The following is an 18,507-nucleotide window of genomic DNA, read 5'->3' as shown; positions in this document are numbered from 1 at the left end:
AATTATGCTGAGGGGAAACCAGCACGGGTTCGTGGCAGGCAGATCATGCCTGACCAATCTAGTCTCTTTTTATGACCAGGTTACAAAACGCCTCGACGCAGGAGGAGTGGATGTCGTATACTTGGACTTCAGGAAGGCCTTTGATACGGTATCCCACCCCATACTGGTGAACAAGTTAAGGGGCTGTGACTTGGATGACTGCACAGTCCGGTGGGTGGAGAATTGGCTGGAGGGTCGCACCCAGAGAGTCGTGGTGGATGGGTCGGTTTTGACCTGGAAGGGTGTGGGCAGTGGGGTCCCTCAGGGCTCGGTCCTTGGACCGATACTCTTTAATGTCTTCATCAGCGACTTGGATGAGGGAGTGAAATGTACTCTGTCCAAATTTGCAGATGACACTAAGCTATGGGGCGAAGTGGACACGCCGGAGGGCAGGGAGCAGCTGCAAGCAGACCTGGACAGGTTAGACAAGTGGGCAGAAAACAACAGAATGCAGTTCAACAAGCAGAAATGCAAAGTGCTGCATCTAGGGAGGAAAAATGTCCAGCACACCTACAGCCTAGGAAATGACCTGCTGGGTGGCACGGAGGTGGAGAGGGATCTTGGAGTCCTAGTGGACTCTAAGATGAACATGAGTCGGCAGTGTGACGAAACCATCAGAAAAGCCAATGGCACTTTATCGTGCATCAGCAGATGCATGACAAATAGGTCCAAGGAGGTGATACTTCCCCTCTATCGGGCGCTGGTCAGACCGCAGCTGGAGTACTGCGTGCAATTCTGGACGCCGCACTTCACGAAGGATGCGGATAACCTGGAGAGGGTCCAGAGAAGGGCCACTCGTATGGTTAAGGGCCTGCAGGCCAAGCCCTACGAGGAGAGATTAGAGAAACTGGACCTTTTCAGCCTCCGCAAGAGAAGGTTGAGAGGCGACCTGGTGGCTGCCTATAAGTTCATCAGGGGGGCACAGAAGGGAATTGGTGAGTATTTATTCACCAAGGCCCCCCCGGGGGTTACAAGAAATAATGGCCACAAGCTAGAAGAGAGCAGATTTAGATTGGATATTAGGAGGAACTTCTTCACAGTTCAAGTGGCCAAGGTCTGGAACGGGCTCCCAAGGGAGGTGGTGCTCTCCCCTACCCTGGGGGTCTTCAAGCGAAGGCTAGAAGTGTATCTAGCTGGGGTAATGTAGGCCCAGCACTCTTTCCTGCTTATGCAGGGGGTCGGACTCGATGATCTATTGAGGTCCCTTCCGACCCTAGCATCTATGAATCTATAAAAGGAAAGATGAATTTAAATAAAAGATGGGCAGAGTAAAAATAAAGAACGGTTAGCAGGAAGGTAACAGGAGTATGCAAGGACTGTGTGTTGTCAATTTTTCCCTTTTCTCTTATTATCAACATAAAAATACTAAAGTGCTTGTGGTGATGGTGGTACTTTAGCTTCATGTTAGCTACAGAAATGCACAAATCCAAAGAATTATCTTTGTCCTGTTTCATAAATAGGAACTAATTTACTGAGTTTGGGCAGTGTTCTTGATTTTGCAAATGGTATCAAAATTGCCCCAATGCCCCAGTGGTTTTATGACGTGCAGTAACTCCATATAGTTTGTATTTATATTGCATGCAAAAACTGTTCAAAACATTACGGCTGTGTGGTTAAAATCGAGGAACTGCCAGAATTAAGACTGACTGTCAACCTTAATTCACAGCTCCCTTGTAGCATTACTGCAGGCTATGTTTACATGACCATGCCACATTCTCCCAAAGCACCTCCGCCTTGTTCCGTGTTTTATCTCTGTTGTTCAGTGCGAGTCCCTGTGCTTGTTTTCGGCATGCAGCTCAACCCCTGTACTGAAGACACAATTATTGATTTCTTCATGGACTCTCTGGCACTAATGCCTGTAGTATCTGAGCACTTGATAAAACAGTTTTTTTCACATGACCTGAATAAAGCAAGAGGATGGTATTGTCTCCATTACCATAGTGGAGACACATATTTGGATAAAAAGTAGCCAGCTTTTTGGTGCATATCCTGAGGTCCTTGCTTCCCTGAAGCAGCATTCTCTCTAAGCTGTGCGGACACACAGGCACGCTCATGCCACGCTGCCAGGCGCACCTGTGTGGCCGCACAACTTAGAGGGAACGCTGCCCTGAAGTATCAAGTTGGGCATCCAGAAAATGCAGAGCGCTCAGTTAGCGGCCACCTCTGAAAGGCTGTTGGAGTGATTTGCTCAGAATCGCATAGGAGCTCTGTGGCAGAGGCAGAGATGAACCAGTTCCTTAGGGCAGCGTTTGGCTGTCTTAACCTTCAGACCATCCTTCCTTTTCAGCTCTCCCCTTTCTCAGTAACTGTATACTTTCGAGCCTCGCAAGAACTGGAGCAGGGACTCTACAGACAGCAGTCCTCCTTCGTTACAACGCCCTGATTCATCTTCAAAGCAGGTGCAGTAAGAAGAGAATTCTCCTGCCCTTTACGCATCTAAATGGCAGTTTAATAGCCATGTCAGTGGTATTTTCATTACTTATGCATAGATAGGGATTCAGCTTTCCCTGTGTAAACTATGAAGTGGATGAACAGACTAGGCTGTGCATTGGTGGGGTATGTGCATACCTGTCTCTGACTTCCCAGCTTAGTGTCAGGCACAATCTCCTTCCCTCTCCTGTGCTCCTTTTGATGCTGAGCCACTGCACCTTGCATTTAAGTCACTGGATAGAAAGCAGTGCTGTGGGGGAGGTTTTGACCCACTGGGACCAAGGGTGCTGGCTAGGACCCAGGGTCTGCATCTTTCTAGGCCAGCATCTATCTCTGAGCCACACTCCCTCCCTATAGTTAGTTCTTTTCCTCCTAGCCCAATATCTCTTGTACTGTGCCAGCTTCAACAGGCATGCTGGAGAGGGGCCTGGGTGTACTGCCTAACCCAGGGGTGGGCAGAATACAGCCTGCAGGCCAAATCCAGCCCACCAGCTGATTGGATCCAGCCTGCAGGCAGGCAGCCACCAATTAATTGTATCCGGCCCAAGCGGTGGCTGTCCCTGCTGCACTCTGCATGGGGCCGAGTCCTGCCAGGGGCAGAACATGTTGAGCTCCCAACCTCTTCTGCTGGAGGGCACCAGCCCTGCCAGCAGGCACAGCTTCTGAGCAGGGCTGCTCCTTCTTCCCAGGGAACTGCTGGGCTCCCCCAGCCTCCAGCAACTCCTTGTGTCCCTGCTGCAACACTCCTGGCAGCAGGTAGGGAGGGAGAGCTGCAGTGTTGAGGGGAGCGGGTTGGGCTCTGCCTGCAGCTCACTCTGGTTCTGCTTGTGCTGGGTAGGGGAGCATGTGGATGTAGTAGGGGGAGGGGGCCGTGAAGGAATTTGGCTGCTCACAAAGTCCCACTGGGCAGGAACAGGACAGGAGGTGGGGAGCAGCAGTAGGAGCCAGGGTGCAGTTGACGCAGCCCTGCCAGATAGGCACAGGAGAGAGAAGCAGCAGCAGAAGCCAGTGCTGGATCCACTGCACCCCACTGGGCAGGTGTGGGACAGAAACCAAGAGAGCCAGCGATGCCAGGCTCAGCTCCCTGCACCATACTGCCCCCCCGCCCCATACCTCAACCACTCACACAGCCCCTACACACGCCCACACTCCACATACATACACCTACGCCTCCCCACACGCACACACACATCCAGGTCCCACACATACTCACACCCCAACCACATATCCCACACCTCTACATGCATCCACATATACACTCCACACACATACACCCCACCCTACTCCCACATGCCCCACGCCACAACCTCACCCACACACACCCCACGCACCTCTCACACCCACATGTACACCCTCCCACCCCTCCTACACCCCCTACCCCGCCACACAAAATATATAAGCAACCCCGCTCCCAAAAGGAGGACTTCCTGGGCAACAGGAGAGACTTCTAGTGGCAAAGCTCAAGGGTTTGGAGGTGGGACTTCCAGTACTAAGATGGCAACCAGGGGTGGGGCTCCTGTCAAGGGGCAGGGCTACCCAGGCAGCCCTTGATGCCTTATCAGAACTCATTAAGCGCCTGCCCACCAAAAAAATTTCCCGCCCCAGGCCTAACCTGTGGCGAGGTGGTTTGAGCACTGTTGGGCAGTCAGTGATGCAGGTCCAAAGCCAATCCGGGCGAGGGGGGACCTAGAACCCCAGTGTCTTGCTTCCTGGCTGAATGTCATAATCGTTCAGTTACTGGAGCTAAAATGCTGGACGTAGAGGAGATGCAAGCTCCTTGAGTTGAGTGACAGTACTAAGCCCAGAGTGTCTGTTGGAGGGGAGTTCCTAGTGGGACCCTGCAGCTCCGGCTAGAGCCCTCCCAGTTGCCCTGAGCTGGTACACATCAGGGCTGTGAGCGGATGAAGTGTGCCTGTAGATGGCATAGGTACAGCCCACTTGCATAGACATCCTAGAAGGATGGAACATGCTCAGTGAGAGTATCATCTGAGATTTTGGTGGTTAAATATTTAAGATATCTCTACTGAGCATGTGCCAGGGGATTTTGCAGAGATCCATAATGACCAAATTTGGGCAGAGTTTTCATGATAAAAGGGCACACCTTGCCACAAATGCCACCTGCTTGCTACATTTAAAGTTACTGTCCAAAGTGTAGGGGGACTGCAGCTTGAAGAGAAAAGGGAAGGGCTTTTTCCAGTGTCAACAAAACAGTGTTTTCTTCCTTAGCCTCGTTCTTGGAAATAGTTAAAACATTTTGGCTGAAATTTTCTGAAAATATTCACCCTGACAGTCTGCATGGGACAGTTTCAGCTCAAATGGTTAAAGTATGTGAAAATATAAGCAACTGAAAAATAGGACCTTATCATAGGAAGTGTTGACAACTATATTTGCCCTGAACACCCAATATTCAGGCAGTGTTCTTTTTGAATATCCAGTCAAAATGGTAGGTTAATTTTGAGCCTGGAGGAAAAGGTGTTTTAAGAAATGGGTTTGAATTTAGTAAAGCAGGTGCCAGTAGTAATTCTAAAATAAGTAAATTTGAGCATTTCCTGTGTCTTGATATTTAAACAATCCAAGTACAATAGCAGAAAGGACCAAAATGTCTTAGTATTTTACTGATGTTCATGCCATACACAGCTGGCTAGTTCATTCCAGAGGTTTCAGGAGAGATGCTAGCCTGTCTTCCTCAAGTGCTGGAAAATTGTGCAAGTTGACTATCATATTTCCCAACATTTCCCTTTCAAAAGAAACAGCTTCCCACAGCTTCCAAAGAGGCAAGAAACTTAAAGAAGTGCATTTTTCCCACCATACTCCAGTGCCTGTTGAAATGAACAGGGGTATTTTCACAGATTTTTACAAGCAGGAAATGCTCTATAATCTATTTGTCACGGGGTGATCCTGTTACAGACCTGTTTTTCAGTTGGTAAACTTAACAAAATGCCCCCAGAAAAATAAGCTTGGGAACATTTTTTTCTGAAATGTTTAAATTTGCCATTTTGCAAGGATTAAAAGAATTCCAGTTACAATGATTTAGTTCTAAATGGACAGAAATTTCTAACTGATAGTTCATAGCAGTCCTCATGCCTCATCACATATAAGAGGTCAATATTGGTTTTGGACTTATCTTCCCACTGTTTTTGCTTTTTTTAAATGCAGACTATGTTGATTGAACTGAAATTTAGCTAACATTCAGTGGCTATTCTTAGGGTTTAAATAGTAAGTCAGCATGCTATCACAGAGGCCTGAGCAGTTAGGTCAAGTGCCTCATTAACAGAGACCTGTGAAATGTATTTTATGGCAACTTTTTAAGTCTAGAGTTCTTTTGTTTTCAAAACCATGCAAAGTTATTCAGATACTTAGAAATCTTTCTGTTGTCATTTAGAATGATGTCGCCGTCCAAGAGAGTAAAGGACTCCTTTGGGGAAATTAAAGAATTGACTCTGCTGTTCCTAAAGTGGCAGTGTACTAGCGACTGTGAGAACGCTTTGTCTTGTTACATGCAATGAAAAACTAGTTCTGTGGTTGGTGTCACCTCACCTCACAACTCTGAGAGGGGATTCACATCACAAAGAGCTCTTTGTTTGGAGAGAGGTTTTCCTTTTCCTTCATAGGCTCAGAGGACTCTCTTTCTTCAGCCCAACCAAAGCTCACAGGCCCCTCTTGCAGACAACCAACTTCCAGCCAAAGCCTCATTTCTGTTAGTGAGCCATAAATACTGCTGTTTCATTGACAGCAGTGGATATATTTGGGCAGTCAGAGATATTTGCTTTTTCTCTAGGGACTGGGCATACTGTTTCCATGGTGCTTCCAGCCCTCTGACAGCTCAAGGAAAGGGAGAATAATAGTTATTCCTGTGCCCACTATATAATGCAGGCATCATCATCACTGAGGCAACCTGTGTAGGGAAAATAAGTGTTGTTTGGCCTGCCCATATATTGACCTCCATCCATGTTAGAAGGAAGAAAAGGGTAAAGGAAAGAAAGAGAAGTACTGTATATGGAAAGGATGACAACAGAAAGAATGAGGGGGAAAATATCCCAGTCACAAATCAGCCCTGGCATTTCACAGGTACCTTCTAATGCAGTGTTAATATTATAAATTGTTTGTAAACTGTGCTTTCTTTTTGTTAAGAACTTAAGTGCCACACTGGGTCAGACCCATTGTGTATATAGACCAGGGTGTTGGGGAAGGGACGGGGAGTGTGGCCTGCCCCAGTCGGGCCTCGCGGTGCTCGGGAATCTGGCAGCAGGGGAGGGTGGCAGTATTACCTACAACTGTTCCCTTGCAACCAAATGTCCTGTCCCGTGGGGAGCCCTGCAGCAGACCAGATGCCACGGCTCTCCGCGTTGCATTTGGCCTGCGGACTGGAGGTTGAGCACCCCTGGACTAGACCTCTGGAGGTCCCTTCCAGCCCTACTCATCTGTGATTCTGTGAATCTGTCTAGCTCAGTGGTTGGAAATCTTTAATAAGCCATGGGCCAGACCAGTGCAACTGTGGTGCGACGCAGGCCCAGGTGGCTTTGGTGGCATGTCAGTAACTGGCTTTCCCTGCACCAAGGCAGACAACTGGGAGCTGCACCTTCACTGCTGCCACCACTTCTCCCAGGCTCCTGCCCTTCCCTGCCCTGTGTCCCCCCCATCTACGAAAGCTATAAAAAGTTACTGGATGAGTATGTGTTAACATGCATGAACAGGCTGCATTCAGGCCCAGCCTCCAGCCAGTGAGGGGCTGCATCAGGGCAGAGAAGCTGCAAACTATGTTCTTGCTGTCACAGCTTGTCTCCATTCCTCCCCATCTCCCAGCTGTAGTGTAGATGCTGCCAGGAGCTTCACAGGCCTGACAGGTCTTCAGTGCAGGTGCAGACAGAGGAGCTGTTTTGGAGCTGAGCAGCTTCCAGCTTTACATGCACCACTGCCACTTCTTTCTGCCCCCTGGCTGCAGCACCGATGCAGCGTCCAGTCCCTGGGGAGTTGCACCAAGGTCTCTGCAGCTTTCAGCTGTCCCTACACTGCAGCTGGTAGGTGGGGTGGGACAGGCAAGGGGAAGTGGAGAGAAGCAGCAGCAATGCAAATGCAGTTTGCAGTTCCCCTGCCTGGGCACAGCCCCCTACCTAAGCCCACATGGAGTCAGAAAGTGGGAGTGAGGGCTTACAGAAGCCATACCAGTATGGGCACAAACAAAGCCCTTCAGCTCTGCAGACTGGAGCCAGCAGCTCAGCGGGCCAAATGTTGCCAGCCCCTGGTCTAGTCCCTTTTTTAACCTGGTAATGCTATCTGCCTAGTCTACCACCTCCTGGGACAGTGAGTTCCACAAGTTAACTATGCACTGCATAAAAAAGTACTTTCTCTTGTTAGCTTTAAACCTGTCTCCTAATTTCAGTTGGTGCCCTCTAGTTCTGGTATTCTGGGACTTGGTGAATAACAGCTTCCTGTTCATTTGGTCCACAGCCTTCATGATTTTATAGATCTCTATCACATCGCCCCCTCAGCCTTCTCTGTTCCATATCGAAGAGTCCTAGCCTTTTTATTTCTCTTGGTATGGCAACCGCTGATCATTTTGGTAGCCCTTCTCTGTATACCTTCCATGTACTTCTACTATTTGCAATAACATTTCAGAAGCTAGAGAATAGAATCCCTTGCCTAGTATATATTTTCTTCTTCCATTGGGAAATTGTTTGTCCTCCCTTCACTTCTCCCCACATTTCTCATCTGCAGTCTCCACAGATAGGTGAGATATGGTGTCAAGGTTTGCAGAAATGACTGGTTTCAGGTGTAGCAGCACCATCACCCCTGCCACTTTCATAGTACTGCCTCCCTTCTGGGCATGGCTTATTGTCATAAAATAAAGCTTCCAGCTCTCTTTCCCAGGTCCACTTAAGTCTTTTGTTTTATCACAAGCTTGAGCATCCATAAATTCAAGACTTAAAAAGTTTTTTAGGCCTTTATCAGGGCTTCTTTTCCCCTGTAGCCCCATCTTCTTGTAGAACTTCACAATTCTTCCACCCAAATACTTTTTTTTTCTTATCTGGTCTCACTTCTAGACATTCTGGAGGTTTAACACCAACTTACTCTTTTTCTGAGCAAGCTCCATGAATTCAATCTCTCCTTATATTTCCCAGCAGGCTTGGTTCCTAGTCGCATGACCTCTTGATGTGCAAGAGATTAGTCACAGGTGAGACTGGAGCCAGGCTCCTTTAAGAGCCAGCTTATCCCATGGCAGGTGTCCAGTTTGAGACTCTCTAAAAGATCTGATTTTTTGAAATTGGATGCCCAGCCTTTCTGAAAATCAGGCCCCTTTAAAGTTTTTAAAGCTGTGCGTCAGTCATGAATTGTTTCTGAAAATTTCAGCCGTGGGTTTTTGTAATTGACTTGTGTTTTGACACCAGTATTATTGAGATCGATACAGTTGCATTGGTAAAGTTTATCAATCTACTGGTACTATGGGTCTAGTTGTAAGGGAGGTATAAATAGCAGATACTTCCGTTATTCCCATTTTCTTCAAGAGGCTTTTAGTATTAGGTAGACGTTTTCAATCGGGTTGTAAAAAATGTTTGGACCAAGGCTGTAATTCTTGAAACTGGCTTCATTTACTGTGAGCTTGCATTCTGTGCTGACCATATAACCAAGTATTTCTTTCTTTACACAGGACTGTAACTGAAGGACAAGATGGCAAGAACCAGCCACAGCAACTATGTTCTTCAGCAGCTAAACAACCAAAGAGAGTGGGGTTTTCTCTGTGACTGCTGCATTGCTATTGATGATATTTATTTTCAAGCGCATAAAGCAGTCTTGGCTGCCTGTAGCTCATATTTTAGGATGTTTTTTATGAACCAGCAACACACTACAGCCCAGTTGAATCTCAGCAACATGAAGATTAGTGCTGAATGTTTTGATCTTATTCTGCAGTTCATGTATTTAGGAAAAATTTTGACTGCCCCTGCCAATTTTGAGCAGTTTAAAGTGGCAATGAACTATTTACAGCTATACAATGTCCCTGAATGTTTAGAAGATATACAAGACACAGACTCCTCTAGTTTAAAATGTTCATCTTCTGCTTCTAGCACCCAAAATAGCAAAATGATATTTGGCGTACGAATGTATGAAGACACCCTTGCTAGAAATGGTAGCGAAGCAAACAGGTGGTGCACAGAGCCGCCAAGTTCAACAGTAAACACATCGCATCACAAAGAGCCTGATGAAGAAGCTTTGCAGCTCAACAGTTTCCCTGAACAACTGTTTGATGCGTGCAAAAAAAGCACTGTGTCCAAATTCTCCAGCACAAAAGAGCGTGTGTCACATTCACGACGCTTTGGAAGAAGCTTCACCTGTGACAGCTGTGGGTTTAGTTTTAGCTGTGAAAAGTTACTGGATGAGCATGTGTTGACGTGCACAAACAGGCACCCATACCAAAACGCCAAGTACTATGGCATTGAAAAAATGGACTTCAGCGAAAAAGACTCTACTTCCAAAAACCTATCTGGACAAATAGACAAGTGCAAAGGGGATCTGAGCCAAGCAGCCGATGGGTCTTTGTCTCCAGTGTCAAACGTTACGAGCAGAAAAAGCAGCACAGTTGCATCTGAGACATCAGGTGAAGAGGGAAGCAGAGCTGCAGAGAGGAAGCGAATTATGATCAAGATGGAACCAGAAGACAGCCCTGTGGATGAAATGAAAGAGTTTAATGTTATTAAAGTGACAGATAAAGACTGTAACGAATCTACTGACAACGATGAACTAGATGATGAACCAGAAGAGCCACTTTACAGATACTATGAGGAAGAGGTCAGTGAAAAGAGAAGAGCTCGAAAAACTTTAAAACCCCGGTTATTAATGAATGAGGAGGAAAGAAAGTATTTAAAGAGTGCAAGGCACCTTAGCAGGAAGATCTCCCCAGTACAGGAAGATACAGAGAATGGCCCCTGTGAACTGTGTGGGCTTACGATTACAGAGGAAGACCTGTCCTCTCATTACTTGTCGAAGCACATAGAAAATATCTGTGCTTGTGGCAAATGTGGTCAAATACTGGTCAAAGGTAAACAGTTGCAGGATCATGCGCAGACATGTGGAGAGCCTCAGGATCTGACCATGAATGGGATAAGAAACTCTGAGGAAAAAATGGATTTAGAAGAGAACCCTGAGGAACAGTCCGAAATCAGGGACATGATGTTTGCAGAGATGTTGGAGGACTTCAGGGACAGTCATTTCCAAATGAACAGTCTTCCCAAAAAACAGTTATATAAGCATTCTGCCTGTCCTTTCCGATGTCCTAATTGTGGTCAGCGTTTTGAAACTGAAAATCTAGTGGTTGAACATATGTCAAACTGCCTGGACCAAGATCTGTTTAAGAATGCCATTATGGAAGAGAATGAAAGAGATCACAGACGAAAACATTTCTGTAATCTCTGTGGGAAAGGATTTTATCAGCGTTGTCACTTGCGGGAACACTATACTGTTCATACCAAGGAAAAACAGTTTGTTTGTCAGACATGTGGAAAGCAGTTTTTAAGAGAACGCCAGTTGCGGCTCCACAATGATATGCACAAAGGCATGGCCAGGTATGTCTGTTCCATTTGTGATCAAGGAAACTTCAGAAAACATGACCATGTACGGCATATGATATCTCATTTATCAGCTGGAGAGACTATATGCCAGGTCTGCTTTCAGATATTCCCAAATAATGAACAACTGGAGCAGCACATGGATGTTCATCTGTATACATGTGGAGTGTGTGGAGCCAAATTTAATTTGAGAAAAGATATGAGATCTCACTATAATGCCAAGCATTTGAAAAGAACATAAGTGTAAATATACTGTATAGCATTAAATTGACAGCAGAGAAAACACCAAAGTGAGGCATACAATATATTAGTCAAAACTGAACGAGTTGTTGAAAACAAATCTCTTCTTAAAGACCCTTTTAATCATAGGCGTCTTTGTTTAGGGTCATTCAGTTATATAGCTTTTAAAAACATCAAGTGTTTAATTATTACATTTTCACTGTTTCCTAATAGTTTCTGTTTTTAATTTTATTGTTTTACTAAGTAGATATGATACAAATCATTATTTTTAAACTGTAGATTAAAAGCACAATGTTATCCCTTCACTGACTTCTATTAAACAGTTCTCAGTTCCATGTCAATAAGATGAGTGCTTTAATATTTCTACGTGTTGTTTCTTCATGTGACATTTTAGATCAAGTAGCGATTAACATGGAGGTGGCATAACTATCCCTAATCTCAAAATTAACTTTAAAAAAAAAGAAAGTTGATGCCAGGAAAAACTTTGTTCTGTGACTCAGCTGTAAGCGCAGTGCTGGTGGTTCTCTGAACCTCTGTTGGAATTCGAACCAGTCAGGTTGGGGGAGCAAAGGGAGAGAAATTTAATACTGTGTAGATAGACCCAAGGAATTTCCATATGAACAGCCATTCCCAGGCATGAAGTTCTAGCAGAATTGAAATGGGCATTTCCATTCCAGTGTGGCTACTTTCCTTCAGTTTTTCTCCCTAGATATTTATAACTTGCTCACTGCAGAGGTATCTGAATGCTGAATTCTGCTACAAGAAAGGACTGCTGAATTTCCTTAATAATTACAAAGATGTTCTTTACTCCCTTTCAGAATCGTCTTACTATGAAATACTCTCTGAAGCTAGTGCGGTCCAGGCCTTTCAGATCCCTGCCCAGTGCTTTATCCAGAGTGTAACTTTCAGGGCTGTTTTAATGTCAGGGAATATGAATAAATAGATAAAGTTCAGAATATAACCTAAACATTATGTGAGAACTATTTAAGTGAAATGAGTGTTTTCAGACATACTGAATTTCTTTTTGGATATTCAGCTTTAAGAGAACTTCATAACTTTTTAGGCTGGTAAACAAATTTACCATGTGTACTGTTTTCACACCAGAGCAACTGAAGGAAAAACTCATATCATGCCCAATCATACTTCAGCCCTGGACCTGCAATTGGAGCACACAGATCCCATTGCAAGTTAGGGCTTTAGCATTTCACAGTGTCAACTCAGTCCTGTGTTCTTCTTACACCACTGAAGTCATCTGGGTCCTAAATGGCAGCGGGGCTGAAGAGCACTGCTAACATTGCTGTGTACTCATGTTTCTGTTATTTCATGCCTCCTTTCTAAAGGTGAACTGAGTCAAAGCTTAATACACAATAGTCCAGGGTGGCTGGTTTAAATGATCTTTTTGTGTAGGCAATCAAGTGTAAGGAGGTGGCTGAAAGAACTATATGTCTTGTTCATCAAAAACAAAATTTAAAATAATGTGGAAAAATAACTGCTGATCAGTGGAAGATTGTAACAGCTGAATTCTTATGAAGCATTTAGTTTACATACAAACTCCCTGACGTTTAGGTCAGTGCTCACTATATCAACACAAACTGAGATCAGAAAGCAGCCCAGGGAACTGAAAAGGAAATGGAGTGTACAGAGGGAGTTGAAAGACGAGTATTGTAGCCCCGGGTGAGCTGAGAGATGTGGAATGCTATGGGGACATGCCAGGCAAGGGCTGGAACAGCACAGAAATGGAGACAGAATTAGAGCATGGTAGTGGGAAGGGGAGAGGAAAAATCCCAAAGGTGGCATACAAAGGGAGAACATGGAGGAAAGGATAAAATGTCTCAGAGATTCCTGAGGGACCAGAGGTTGAGCATGACTCAACTTGGCTAGCAGAGCTATTGGCCTGAATTATTAACTCACTGTGGCACAAATTCTCATTGCAAATTGTGTGCTAAGTATAAACCAGACTTTTGTGCTGGGAGGATTGCAGTGGAACAGCAAGATTTAGATTAAGGATTTCACATGGTCAAGAAACAGAGGATTCCTGACAGCAAAGAGTACAAGGGAGAGTTAAAAGAAAAACTTAAGGCCCTTCTACACTGACTCAGGAGCCTTGCTTAAAATGTAATAGTCTCTGCTTGTTTAAAACCTGTGTTTGCTGAGAGTGTAAACCTGATGGGTACCTAGCATGGATGGCTCATAGAGATTTTAGGAATGCCCTATAGTGTATACTTTGGTGGGTGGGGGGAAAGGGATTGGAATCCTAGGAATAAATCAATCCAATAAAAAAAACAAAACAGGGAGGACTAAAATGGCTGTGGAGGAACTAGAAAGAAATATTGTTGTTGTGGCATATAAATGTAGGTAAAGGAATGGCATGGGAAACCTGAAGGAAAGTCCTAGAGTGGCTGATCAGGGCGGCAGGAGAGAAGAACGAAGATTAAAATAGTTCCAGTGAAAAAAGAGGGTAGGTATGTACAAGGGAGAGAAGCAATACAGATAATCCCCGCTTAACGCTGTTTTGCTTAGCGCTACTTTGCTATAACACTCGTTTTAAATTTACACCTGATTTCACTTAGCGCTCAGTGAGTTTTGTTGTAACGCTTGCCGTTGCCATTAATACTTACCTCATTAAAAACAACTGTGGTTGCCATGTTGGGTCATCGTATACTTTTGGTTCCACTTAACACTTGTTTTTTCAGGAACCAATTAAGAGCACTAAGGGGGAGTTGCCTGCAGTGTGCAGACCACCAAATAAAATGCGAACTGGAGTGCTCCACAGAAAAGATAATGATATGGGCACACTAAGTACAAAAACACTGTTTCGGCTTTATCCCCCATTCCCTACCTTAGTGTAGTGTTTAAAAATATCAGCTAATTGAAAACCTAGCGAAAACCAGAGAACTAGTTACTGAAACACTTAAAATCCCTACAAGATCCTATAAATGCTACTTGAGAGAACACAGGAAGATCAGACAATCCTGATTTAGAACTCTCCTCTATCGCATCTGTATGTTAGTCCCCTCAACATAGTTACTCTGTACCTTCTTTCGCTGCTAAGTGGAGTCTCGTGCATGTTTTGAGCATATATTTGGATGCATACAAGAAAGCTGTTCTGGATCCTCAGGTGAAAGATGCTATCTATATGTAAGATTACCAAGTTAAAAAATATTTTAAAAATAAACCTCTTATCCAAAGAGATGTGAGCACAGTCTGGATGCTAAGCCTCCCATCCTTGCATTTTTGAAGGCGTTGCTATTCCTGCACAGGTGTCTCCTGCTGTTCTTTCTGATGCTTTCTTCATCCTGGTGGTGATGTGGGCTGCACTCTGAAAAACGTTTTACTGGCAACCATCTCTGTGCTCTCAGCTTTCAGGATTTATTGAAAACTAAGCAGGGGGTTTGTAACAATCTGGAATGAACTTTTCCATGTAATAAGTGAAGTTTTATTTTGAGGACCATGCAGGCCATTTCCCATTTTTTAAAATGTTTTTGAAGTTTGCTTACAGCTAAGTTGTTACTTTTAAGACCTAATTAACCATGGGTCAGTCATAGGTATGTGTAATAAGATGCATGGATTACAGGGCTGTGGGAGAATGCTACTGTTGATCATAGATTTGGATGGATTCAGAATATCACATAGACTTCACCCTTTTAGTACTAGCAGTAGTGGATCTACTTAGTGGATTCATCTACATGTGCACTTTGCTGCAGTTGACTAATTAGCTCTGCAGTAAAACATCACTATCTACACATGCACCAGTCTTAAGATGCAATAAATTAAATCCACTGTAAGAAAGTACTGTCCCCAACACTAGCTTACAACAGAGTCATTACTGCACAGAAATGCATGTGGACAGTGTCCAGGACCGCAGCAGTTTAAGTCAGGGCAGAGCAGCCCTGGGTTAGCAGCAGGCTTGGGGTGTCAGCCACACAGCTCTGCAGTTTTGGCACACTCTGCCCCAGCCATCCTCTCTGTTGCCTGAGGCTGCCACCCAGAGCCTGGGGCTGCACCCCCACCAAGCCTGCTGCCAGCCCGGGGCTGTTCTACCCTGGGTCATACTGCTGAGGCCCTGGGTGCATGCACAAACACTGCACCTAGAAGCAGCTGATTCTAGCACAAACTGTGCCAGAGTTTATCATATCACCTTAATGGCACATGTCAATGCATCCACTATGTTCAGTTAGTAAAGTAATCAGAAAATGCAATCAACGTGTTTTTCTTACTTTTCAAGGGAAGCTGAAAAAATACTGCACTAGAAAAAAACTAAACTGTCTGTAGGGCTCTAACTGAACATGCAGAGAGCATCTACACGTGCAGTTAATGTGACTGAATAAACTCTGGCACAATTTGAGCCAAAGTAAACTAATCCCAACATTACACATACGTTTAACCACAGTAATTTACCGTGCTGTTGAATAGTACCTGTGTCTGATGGGTTTATCAAATTGCTGTAAATTAGTCTACACTGACCCAATTGCTGCTCGTTACAGTTACTCCTAACTGCATAGTAAATTAGTCTACTGTGCAGTAAAGCACACATGTAAATGTGCCTGCAGATGCTAAAATTTCTGCAGTACCTCACTTACTGCTGAGGGTGATACTGCCCTTTCTATGCAGACCCTACACACCCACTATTTTGGTAGCTGAAAAAGCCAGTATGACTTTCCACATAAAGAGGAGAGACATGCACATCATCTACCCTCTGCATAAGAACTGGAAAGCTTCCTATATTCAACTCACCTTTCAGATGGTCTGGAGTCCTTTTCTGATCTCTTGAAGTACAACAGACAACAGTCACCTTAAACACACAGACAAACACAGCTTGCGATATGGAGAAATTCCTTTCAGCTCTAGGGGAATAACAACAGGCACAAAGGATAAATACTTTGAGAAAGCTGAGGAAATAATATTAACATCTATTAATGTTACAGGATGCCTGGATTTCAGTGACAATTCTAGATTCTTTACAAGACAAAAGTATCTATCTAGAATTAAGAAGCAAAGTACTTCCGACTTCCATAATTCTAATTTGTTCTTAAATTCATCAGACATGTGGCCACACTGGGTGAACCATGTGCCTACTTTGAATTTTTAAAGTATATTTTAGATAGTTAATTTTTAAAAATTAGGAAGATGAGATTCAGCTTTTTAAAAGTTGTATTTAGTGTTTTAAAATTGATTTCTTTTTATAAAAATACAAAGGAAAAAGTAATTTTTTTGACCTGGTATACTTGAGCAATCATAGTCCAAGGGGGGTTTTGAAGAAAATTTTGAAAACAGAAGCTATAAATTAAATGTCTTTTCCAGCATTTGTCTACAGTCATTACTATGGCATTAATTGTGAGCTTTTCTTCCCCCCAAAATAAGAAAAACTTGTAAATTGTAACAGAGAGTGTATGATTCAGAAATGGATTCAGTATGACTTAAAATTTTGGGCACTGAAACAAATAGCCCTTGTTGCTTTTCATAAGATTAGGTGACTGGTGCCAGCTTTGGAGAGGAAATATTAGAGGAATCTTTCCTCGTGTTAGATTTTGTCTACAAATGTCTTGTAACATTTTCTTGAACTACTGGGGAAATAATATTGTGCATCCTACTTTCAAGGAGAGTGCTCCCAGCAGCAATATTTGTTTGTTTTTTTACCATGAGTGTTCTTTATTAATACCGGGAGTTGTAAGTATATCAAATAGTTTTAAATCAGCATATCTAAGGGAAACTTCACAGAATTATGGGATGAGAAATCAATCCTTGATTCTGTAAGACCAATATTTTTTATTGTTCTTTGAACTGGTGTGCCCAACATGGGCTTCCTAGTTACAAGGGCTCTCCATATCAAAAACACTTTGTAACCTCAACTTTACTGAAAGTAAGTGCAAGCACCTTCTAAAATCAGTACCTCAGTGCCTTAAGTTTAATGCCCAAAGTTGGTAAACGCTTCTATAAAAGCTAGTTTGCCTTACACTATGATTGATTTGTTGTCGCCTTATTTTAACGTTGATTCATTTTGATCCTTAAGGGCAAAACCAGAAGCCTAATCTTTTGCTATTTCTTTTAACAAACTACAGCAAAAGTAAATCTTCCTGTAGGTACAACCACAGACACAATGCTGCTTCTAGCACTTCCTGTTGCGGGGAGCCTACCTCATAGCTGCTCAAAAAAGTTTTGGTCTCTAAGGCCAAGTCCTGTACTCAGGTTTAATTGAGCTAAATTCTTATTGTCATCAGTGGGAATTGTACCTGAATAAATGTTTAATAACAGACTCCCCATACCTTGGGCAAGGGCAATTTGTGAGGGACAGCCCCAGACTTCCCCAACACAGATACTTGTAGTCCCTTGCTTGTCTCTTCATCTTTGTGCAGAGAGAGGTAGTTAGCCATGTTAGTTTAAAGTCAAGTGGAAGGCAGGGTAGATTTGTACTTTATAGCCTAACCAAAGCAGATATATAAGAAGAGCTTTTGTGAAACTCACTTCTTTATACACTGAACTGATGAAGTGAGCTTCAGCTCATGAAAGCTTCTGCAATAAGTAGAAACTAGACAAATAGGTACTTTGGTTAGTCTATAAGATGCAAATCTACCCTGCCTTCCTCATCTTTGTGACAGAGTACCTTCAGCGTTACTTCACTGAACACTGCAATAACAGTTTTACCAAACCCAACCCCTGAAAATCACGAGTGAAATTCCAACCCCGCCTCGTGATATTAGCTTAAAAAACACACTTTCAAAATATTTTGACTCTTATCCTCAGTTTCAGAGCCTTTAGGATGCATTTGCTTAACATTTTGAAGTTGTATGCAGCAATCATGGCACTAGAAACTTACTTTCTGAATGAAAATTAAAGTGGAGATTGTAACACATTCCCATGAATCTGGGAGTGAGTGATATAAGAAGTATACAATAAAACAGAGTTGGCAACACAATAGGTACCTTCCATTTCTCCTTTCTTGGGTGAGGGGTTCAGCAGTAGCTCAGGGGCGGTTACCACAATTACTTCTGCTTCCAAATCCCCAGACAACTGATTGGGAGACCCATGCACTGTCTCCAACCCTGTGAAAGAGTTGGATGAAAAATAACATGGAATACTTCTCTTTCTCTCAGACAAGGCTGTACAGCTTTTCTTTCTAGCCATGTGTATTTGCTTCTAAAGAGAGCTGGGTGAAATTTCTTCAGTGAATGTGCTGAAAAATACTATTTTGTGACAAAATCATTATGAATTGGACTCAAATTTGCTGAATGATTTCATCTAG

At 43.7% G+C, this 18,507-nt stretch overlaps 1 protein-coding gene across 17 annotated transcripts in view; it reads left to right on the top strand.

Annotated features, from left to right (window-relative positions):
* ZBTB1 (zinc finger and BTB domain containing 1) overlaps nucleotides 1-18,507 on the top strand; it is a 32,423-nt gene that overhangs the window by 7,242 nt on the left and 6,674 nt on the right. For 4 of the 17 annotated variants that reach the window (XR_016440382.1, XR_016440381.1, XR_016440383.1 and 1 more), the window contains exons 2-5: nucleotides 80-148; nucleotides 390-459; nucleotides 2,327-2,438; nucleotides 9,116-11,024. Coding sequence is in view for 11 of the 17 variants with exons in the window: in XM_090034190.1 (XP_089890316.1) it covers nucleotides 9,136-11,024 (1,889 nt within the window). In the remaining 6 variants the exon portion in view is untranslated. The other 13 variants (XM_090034188.1, XM_090034183.1, XM_090034187.1 and 10 more) reach the window with 7 other exon arrangements.

Source organism: Crocodylus siamensis, chromosome 2 (assembly GCF_052110815.1).
Source record: "Crocodylus siamensis isolate JL-2025a chromosome 2, ASM5211081v1, whole genome shotgun sequence".
NCBI classification, from domain to species: domain Eukaryota; kingdom Metazoa; phylum Chordata; order Crocodylia; family Crocodylidae; genus Crocodylus; species Crocodylus siamensis.
This window is presented reverse-complemented; position numbering and strand designations above follow the sequence as displayed.